The sequence below is a fragment of the Sylvia atricapilla genome, chromosome 25 (genome assembly GCF_009819655.1).
Source record: "Sylvia atricapilla isolate bSylAtr1 chromosome 25, bSylAtr1.pri, whole genome shotgun sequence".
NCBI classification, from domain to species: Eukaryota; Metazoa; Chordata; class Aves; order Passeriformes; family Sylviidae; genus Sylvia; species Sylvia atricapilla.
This window is the reverse complement of record NC_089164.1, coordinates 2604387-2613344: the sequence shown is the minus strand read 5'-3', so window position 1 is coordinate 2613344 and position 8958 is coordinate 2604387. Positions and strand designations below refer to the sequence as shown.

At 54.7% G+C, this 8958-nt stretch overlaps 1 protein-coding gene across 1 annotated transcript; it reads left to right on the top strand.

The window, feature by feature from the left end:
* Nucleotides 1-1640: 1640 nt before the first annotated feature.
* Nucleotides 1641-4782, top strand: LOC136371714 (acidic mammalian chitinase-like). Its single transcript, XM_066335979.1, has 11 exons — nt 1641-1717; nt 2157-2189; nt 2516-2717; nt 2929-2985; nt 3091-3256; nt 3346-3470; nt 3650-3755; nt 3841-4026; nt 4121-4240; nt 4320-4461; nt 4608-4782. Exons 1-10 carry the CDS (start codon nt 1693-1695, stop codon nt 4452-4454), a joined length of 1155 nt encoding a protein of 384 aa, XP_066192076.1. The 5' UTR covers nt 1641-1692; the 3' UTR covers nt 4455-4461; nt 4608-4782.
* Nucleotides 4783-8958: the final 4176 nt, after the last annotated feature.

Sequence of the window (8958 nt, the reverse complement as noted above, 5' to 3'; positions counted from 1 at the left end):
AGCACCTACCGACGTGGGCGTTCAGCAGCAGCACGGCCAGCCCTGGGGGAACAAGGGACAGCGCACGGTCACTTCCCTGCCCGGGGAAATGCAAAGCTCCTCTGCGGGGCTCTGAGCCCACGCTGAGGCGCAGGAGGTGTTCTAGAGAACTGGCTAAAGGTTGTCCAAGCCTTTCAGGTGAAATTTGACAAATGATTTCAGGTAAAAGCATAGAAAACAACCCAAACAGGTGCCCAAAGCAGTAATTTGACTTTTAGATTTGACTTAGAAAGCATATTCAGTTCTAGCCTGCAATCCACTCTGTCCTGTTCAAAGCAGAACAGATCCCCAGCCACACCAACACTGAGAGGCAGAAGTCTCCCTCCCCAAAGGAAATTGTGAAACACCCTGACAGAAAAGAGAGAGCAGCATTTTTATCCCTCCAGCCCCTGTCCTGCAGCACAGTGACAGTGGCAGAGCCCCCAGCCCTGGGCAGGAGGGCAGAGAGCTCCGGGCTGCAGCAGCACTCACCGGTGAGCAGAGTGAGCTTGGCCATCTTGGACCAGGACTGATGTGCTCAGTCTCTCTGCCACTTTTATATCCTTCCCGATTCTCCTGCCAGTCTTACATCAATAGGCATCGACAAATATTATGAAATTTGGCAAAGATCCCCGTCAACAAGTTGACACCAGGACAATGGGCCTGAGCTCCGGGGCTGGAGGGGTCACTGGTGAGGGGCTGTGCCATGTCCTGGAGTTGCAAGGGCAGATAAAGAATGGGATCAGATTGCTTTGATTGTTCCAAGTGTTGTTTCCATGTCACCTCTGGGGACTGTGCAGGGGCCCAGGGCTGAAGCGTGTGGCCTTGTGCTGTCCTTGTGGCCGGCCCCGGGGGCTGGCAGTGCCAAAGCCAAGCTTTGGGCTTGGCCAGGCTGGGCTGTCCTCGGTGGGCCCGTCCCAAGGCAGGAGTGAGCGGGGCTCTGGCTCCAGCCCCGGGAATGTTGGGGGCAGTGGGATCTGGGCTCCCGGGCTGTGGGCAGCGCTGGCACTGAGGGACCTGGGTGGTCTGAGCTGGGTCTTGCCCACCCGGCTGGGCTGGGGGCTCCTCAGGGAAACAGACAGGAGGAATCTCATCACTGAAAAAAAAACACATCGGTTTTTACTGAGTCATTCTCCACCTGATAAACTGAAATTCTTCTGTAAGAGGCATTGTTTGTGTCATCTTCTTTCCCAAACCTCCTGACACCCACAGTTACAAGAACAAGTGGGAGGACAACACTGCAGAACCTGATTGTGATTCACTTTGTTTCCATCAAGCCAAGGCAACCAAACCCTTGCGCCACACATTTGTTTTGGCAGTGCCAACATCTCCAGAAGGACTCAAGGACACCACAAGGTCACACGCTTCAGCCATTGGCAACTGCGCAGACACCAGCGGGGACAAAACATGTTGTTAAAAACAACACTTGGAACAATCAAAGCAATCTGATCCCATTCTTTATCTGCCCTTGCAGCTCCAGGACATGGCACAGCCCCTCACCAGTGACCCCCACAGCCCCGGAGCTCAGGCCCATTGTCTTGCTGTCAACTTGTTGATGGGGATCTTTGCCAAATTTCATAATATTTGTCGATGCCTATTGATGTAAGACTGGCAGGAGAATCGGGAAGGATATAAAAGAGGCAGAGAGGCTGAGCACATCAGTCCTGGTCCAAGATGGCCAAGCTCACTCTGCTCACCGGTGAGTGCTGCTGCAGCCTGGAGCTCTCTGCCCTCCTGCCCAGGGCTGGGGGCTCTGCCACTGTCACTGTGCTGCCGGGACAGGGGCTGGAGGGATAAAAATGCTGCTCTCTCTTTTCTGTCAAATGTTTCTTAACTTCCTTTGGGAAGGGAAATTTCTCTACTTTACTGCTGCTGCTTTTGGGGATCTGTTCTGCTTTGAACATGGACAGTCGATGGCAGTTTAGAACTGACATGTCCTTTCTATCTCAAATCTAAAAACGAAATTACTGCCTTGGTACCTTCTTGATTCCATTTCTATGCTTTACCTGAAACACTTGGACAAATTTTAGCCGCTTCTCCAGAAGCCTCACCTTCCTCAGCTTGGCAACAGAGTTCTGAGCAAGAGCTTTGCATTCCCCGGGCAGGGAGTGACCGTGCGCTGTCCCTTGTTCCCCCAGGGCTGGCCGTGCTGCTGCTGAACGCCCACGTCGGTAGGTGCTGCTGGCGCCGAGCGGGCGTTGCCGGGGCCGGGCGCTGCCTCCCGGGCAGGACGGGCCCGTGCGGGGCGCCGAGCCCGGGGCAGGAGCCGAGGGGCGGCGGCCCCGAGCCCGGCCCCGGCCCGGAGGAGGAAGGCGCCGGCGGCGGGGCCGTGTCGGGGAGCCCGGCGGGGCCCGAGGGATGCCCTTTGGCCGCTGCCCTTCGGCCGAGCTCCTGCCCCGCCCGGGGAGCCGAGCCCCGGCCGTGCCCGGGGGGATGCTGTGCCCGAGGGGCCGCGCTGTGCCCGGCCCGCTGCAGCCCCTCCGCTGTGTCCCCGCAGGCACCGCCTATGTGCTGACCTGTTACTTCACCAACTGGGCCCAGTACCGGCCCGGGGAGGGCAGATACACCCCCGACAACATCGACCCCAACCTGTGCAGCCACCTGATCTACGCCTTCGCCGGCATGAACAACAACGAGATCACCACCTATGAGTGGAACGACGAGACCCTCTACAAGTCCTTCAATGGCCTCAAGAACCAGTGAGTGCCGGAGCCTCGGGCACGGCCGCTGCTCCCTCTGGGGCAGTGCAGGGCAGGGCAGGGTGACATCCTTGTCCCCTGAGCTCGGGGACAGTGGCTCATGCTGCTGCCTGTTGGCCCTTGGCCTTTCCCACCAAAAGGACCTGATCTGCCAAGGCCACGGTGACACCAAACCCTTGGGGTCACTCCAGCTCCTGTCCCTTCCTTGCAGGAACAGCAACCTGAAGACCCTGCTGGCCATTGGCGGATGGAATTTCGGCACACAGAAGTGAGTTCAGTCCAGCTTTTTCCAATAACGCCTTCCAGGAAAGGGAGGGAAAGGAGGAAAAGGCTCCATTCCAACCCCCAATTCGGTGTTGCTCTCCTTGCCCAGGTTCACCACCATGGTCTCCACACCCCAGAACCGCCAGACCTTCATCAACTCCGTGGTCAAGTTCCTGCGGCAGTATGGATTCGACGGGCTGGACCTGGACTGGGAATACCCCGGCTCCAGGGGCAGCCCTGCCCAGGACAAGGCTCTCTTCACCGTCCTGGTTAAGGTGGGCCTGGCTCCGCGCCTGTGAGCCCTGGGCAGCGCAAAGGCCCATCGCAGAGCCCCCAGCTGATTGCTGTGCCTTGGGTCCCTCAGGAACTGCTGGAAGCCTTCGAGCAGGAAGCCAGACAGACCAACCGGCCTCGGCTCATGGTCACCGCTGCTGTGGCTGGAGGACTGTCCACCATCCAGGCCGGCTACGAGATCGCTGAGCTGGGCAAGTGAGTGCCAAGGTCTGGGGTCCCTGGTGGGCTCTGGGGTGGGCTCCTGGCAGTGAAAGCTGCAGAGCCCCTGGGGGAGCCCCACGAGCAGCAGGAGGGGCCGTCGCTGGGGCTGGGGGGTCACTGGGCACCCTCAGCTCTGGTGGCTCAGGTGAAGACACAGCCCCCGCTGTCCACAGGTACCTGGATTACATCCACGTGATGACCTACGACTTCCACGGGCCCTGGGACGGCTCCACGGGCGAGAACAGCCCCCTGTTCAGCAGTGGCAGCACCCTCAGCGTTGTGAGTGCCTTTGGGGCCCCTGGCCCAGGGCTCCTCTCCCCACAGCACAGGGCGGCGGGTGCCTGAACCGTGCTGGCTTTTCCAGGAATACGCCATGAACTACTGGAAGAACAACGGTGCCCCAGCTCAGAAGCTGCTGGTGGGATTCCCAACCTATGGGAAAACCTTCACCCTGCAGAACCCATCCAACAACGGCATCGGGGCCCCAACCTCCGGGCCAGGACCCGCAGGACCCTACACCAGGGAGGCCGGGCTCTTGGCTTACTACGAGGTGTGTGTGGGACTCGGGGTGGCACTGCCAGGGTGGCCCGGACACTGCTGGGACATCGCAGCACAGAATTCCTAACCCGGCCCCTTTTTCCCAGATCTGCACCTTCCTGAACTCCGGAGCCACCCAGGCTTGGGATGCCGCCGAGGACGTTCCCTACGCCTACAAGAGCAATGAGTGGATCGGCTACGACAACGTCAAGAGCTTTGAACTGAAGGTCTGGGGGCGGCTGGGCCGGGGCTGGAGCCTCCCGTGGGCTCAGCTCCTGGGGCTCAGCAGGATTTCCCTCCCCACAGGTGGATTGGCTGAAGAAGAACAACTTTGGAGGCGCCATGGTGTGGACCATCGACCTGGATGACTTCACTGGCACCTTCTGCCACCAGGGCAAATACCCGCTGATCTCCAGCCTGAAGAAGGGCCTGGGGCTGTGAATGTGCCGTGAGTGACACGGGGAGGGACACGGGGAGGGACACGGGGGTTGTGCCCCAAAGCTGGGGACATCCTGGGGCTGTGGAAGGGGGCAGGGAGGAGGGGGCATTACAAACACCATCCCTTCCCCAAGGAATATCCTGCTCTGTTTTCAGGCTGCAAGAGCTCTGCACGGCGCAGTCCTCACGGCCTCGCAGCTGCTGGAGGAGCTGCAGTGCCACTGGTGGGGACTGCCCATGAAGATCCCGATCCTATCCCAGCCCAGTGATCCCTCTGATCCCACTGCACACAATCAGAATCATTCAATAAAGCTATGTGCAAAACCAGCAACTTCCTGTCTCGTCTGTCCTTTATAGTTTGATGCTCCAGAATTTCTGGTGATTATTATGGTCAGGGAAGGGGAGAGCCTGAACCCACAGTCTGCATTTTAATGAACTATAACAGGATATTTCCCAAGGGTTTCTTCCAGTGCCATCAGGACGGGTGTTGAGAGGGGAAAAACAATCAGGAGGCACAGGGAAGGTCCTGAAAGAGGACAGGGAGAAGGGTGCCAGTGGCACAAGCAGGACTCTGGCTCCTCACCCAGCCCTTTCCAGCCCTTTTGGCCACGAAAATGATTCTCCTCTTGGAAAAGTGACATTGCAAAGGGACCAGTCTGAAAACTCCCCAGCCCTGGTGCTCTGGCTCAGAGGCGACTGTAGCAATTCCTCCCTTCAGGAATGGATTAGCTGAGCACGTCCCAACCCACCGCAGACTCCTGATGTGTCCTGGAGCCCCAAAAGCCCAGTCCTGTCCCAATCCAGCAGCCTGAGGGTGGAATTGCGGAACTGGAGTCCTCAAAATGCCAACAAGTGGCTTTTGCTTTTAGCTGTCTGGGAAGGAGCCTCAGCTCTTCCCTGGAGGAGCCAGCAGAGAGCAGGGAGAGCTTTGTGACAGCAGCAGCAGCGACCCCGGGGCTCCCACAAGGGAGACAAGCTGCAGAACCGGAGGCTGTTCCCAGCAGAGATTCCCAGTTCCCATCCCCGGTGCAGCATTCCAGCCGCAGGGATCCCTCCAGGTGCTGCAGCCACCCCGTGGGCACCTGTCCTGGGGCACGGCCAGAGCCCCAAATCCCTCGGGGATCTCCCAGCTCAGCTGCCCCACCTCGGATCCGGTTTGGTTCCAGGAGCAGGGAGGGAGCTGGGAATGCTGCAGGTGCTGGTGGAACACAGGGAAACGCGGATCCACTCCAGGGGAATCCTGGAGCTGCCAGCCACGGGCAGGGAAATCCCAGCGCTGAGCCCGGGGCCTTCATTCGTCATAGGTCATAAATACATCTGTATGTGGATAAATTTCAATAAATATATGTGGGTCTGGATAAATTGATTTAAATAGATAATATGGGTATGCATAAATTTAAATGAATGGGTATGGGTAAATTTCAATAAATTCATGTGTATAAATTTCAATAAATTCATATGGGTATGTAGAGAAATAGGAATAAATATATATATGCAGATAAATAGGAAATATATATATATGCAGAGAAATAGAAATATACATGTGCAGAGAAGCAGGAAAATATATGTCTATAAATGGAAATAAGGATGTATAGAAGTAGAAACTAATATGTGTATGAAGAGAAATAGGGATATATATGTATAGAAATAAAAATAAATATATATATGCAGATAAATATAAATATCCATGTGCAGAGAAACAGAAATATATATGCAGATAAACAGAAATATACATGCAGAATAAATATAATATACATATACATATACATATACATATACATATACATATACATATACATATACATATATGCACACATATACATATATACATATAGCTGTACATACAAATACAAATACAAATGAAGAGAAAGAAAGAAATATGTATAGAAATAAAAAATAATTGTGTTTTTGCATATGAATAAAAATAAATATACATGTGTATGGAGATAAAGAAAGAAATAATTTGATAAATAAATATGCAGGTGTGTTTTTTTTGGTTTTTTTTTTTTTTTTTTTTTTGATAACTCCCCACAGGAAAATTCCCAAAAATACCATTTCACACTAAAAAAAACCCCACAAAACTCCGTCCTGGGGCAGATTGTCGCTGTGGTTGCTGTCACTTCCCTGCCCGCAGTGAGGAGCCCCAGCCCCAAAGCAGACTTTGGTTTCCTAAAGTTCTCCTTGGCCAACTCCCCCAGCCCCTCAGAGCCAAAGCCATGCCTTTGCTCCATGTGGGAATCCCAAACTGGATCTCGGCCATCCCAAGGACTCACCCAGCCCCTGCCACGGCCACAGATCCCATTGGGAGCAGCCAGCCCCAATGTCCCTGTGCCAGGAGCCCGGATCTGCATCGCTGTGTCCCAGCTGGGAACGGGACAGGGGTTTCCAAAGGACACCAAACATTCCAGTCACCTTCCTCTTTGTCCCCGGGGAGTTCTCCATGGGGACCTCACCAGCAGTGGCAGGGAGAGACAAACACCGTCCCTAAGGGATGGCTTGGGCACAGCGAGGTCAGCAGGGCTGGAATGGATGAGGTTTTTTGGGGAAAACAGCAGGTTTTGTGGGATTTCATCCTGTCAGACACATCCCAGGGAGTGGCCTTGATGTTTGTCCCTGGGGAGTTTTCCATGGGGACCTCACCAGCAGTGTCAGGGAGAGACAAACACCCTCCCTAAGGGATGGCTTGGGCACAGGGAGGTCAGCAGGGCTGGAAAGGATGAGTTTTTTTGGGGAAAACAGCAGGTTTTGGGGGATTTTATCCTGTCAGAAACACTTCTGGCTGTGCTGGTGCCATCCCCTGAACCTGCCAAAACCTCCAGGACAAAAAGGAGAAGAAAGTTTAAAGGAAACATGCTGGAAGGAAAACCTGGGCACTGCTGAGCTGGGCACAACAGGGATATCAGGGTCTGCTCTCCATGAGCTGCCAGGGAAGAGCAGAAGGACAGACAGACTCCATCCCAACAGTTCCCAACAGCCACAGAATCAGTGGGATGAGAGTTTCAGAGGGAAGATTCAGCAGGAAAAGCCCAGAGTGGCAGAATCTCTCTGCATCCCAACTGGAATATTTGGAAGGTCCCTGTCTGCTCTTTTTAATTGGAATTCTTTCAGCAAGGACCTATTCTTGTGTCCTTTGTTACGTCCCACCACTCCCAGAGAACCCAGGGCAAACCACCCTTGTTATAACAGGAGAAGGGCAGGAAAAGTCCTGAAGGAAAATCCTGTAGGAAAATTCCAGGATCTGAGTTTGTTACCCCCACATGAACCCAAATCAGTGTCCTTGAGCTTGCCCCAAACGCTCTCCTTTCCACACCAAAACACCCTCTGTGGAAAACAGAGCTGAAAATGCTCCAGAGGTCACTGAGGGTAGGGTTTTCCAGATCTACACCGGTTGAATTTGTACCCTGGGACTTTATCAACCGAGGAAAAACATAGGAAAAATACTCCTTGAGGATGTCCTGTTATCAGCTGTATCCCACCCTGTGCCTGCACCGAATCCCAAAGGCTCAGGCTGGTACATTTTAATCTGCAGATCAGCCAACATCTGATGCCAGGATGTTTTTCCAGGCTTCCATTCATCCAAGGCTGAGCGACATCCTGGAAAGTCACCTTCATGTCACCCCAAAAGGAATTAAACATCCCAGTGCAGGGACACGGCCGTGTCCCCACTGCTGAGTGGGAAAATGGGAAGAAATCCTCGATTTCTTCACACAGGGGGAGAATTTGGAGTCTCCACGAGGACAGAAGATGAAAATAAAACTGTTGGCAGGATATTTTGAGGCATTCAGCTGATGGAGCTTCACTTAAGGAAAAATGGGAATGCTCAGCAACATGGGGGTGTCTCAGTTTGGGAGTGGAGCAGGAAGAGGAGGGGATAAATGAGAGAGGAAAATTAACCTGCCCTGCCTTCTGGGGTGTTCCTTGTAGAGTTTAACCTCCAAAACACAAAGAGGCTTCCCTGAGGAGCCCCCAGCCCAGCCGGGTGGGCAAGACCCAGCTCAGACCACCCAGGTCCCTCAGTGCCAGCGCTGCCCACAGCCCGGGAGCCCAGATCCCACAGCCCCCAACATTCCCGGGGCTGGAGCCAGAGCCCCGCTCACTCCTGCCTTGGGACGGGCCCACCGAGGACAGCCCAGCCTGGCCAAGCCCAAAGCTTGGCTTTGGCACTGCCAGCCCCCGGGGCCGGCCACAAGGACAGCACAAGGCCACACGCTTCAGCCCTGGGCCCCTGCACAGTCCCCAGAGGTGACATGGAAACAACACTTGGAACAATCAAAGCAATCTGATCCCATTCTTTATCTGCCCTTGCAGCTCCAGGACATGGCACAGCCCCTCACCAGTGACCCCCACAGCCCCGGAGCTCAGGCCCATTGTCCTGGTGTCACATTTGGGGACACTGCTCTCTGCCAGATTTCCAATGTTTGCCCATGGCTGTTGATCCCACACTGGCAGCAGAGAGGAGCAGGGTATAAAAGAGGCAGAGAGGCTGAGCACATCAGTCCTGGTCCAA

Bases quoted from the DNA above. Each gene is read 5' to 3' on its own strand.
- LOC136371714 (XM_066335979.1), top strand. From the start codon at position 1,693: ATGGCCAAGCTCACTCTGCTCACCG. The intron at 2,190-2,515 runs GTAGGTGCTGCT...GTGTCCCCGCAG, and splicing joins GCTGCTGAACGCCCACGTCG to GCACCGCCTATGTGCTGACC. The intron at 4,241-4,319 runs GTCTGGGGGCGG...CCCTCCCCACAG, and splicing joins TCAAGAGCTTTGAACTGAAG to GTGGATTGGCTGAAGAAGAA.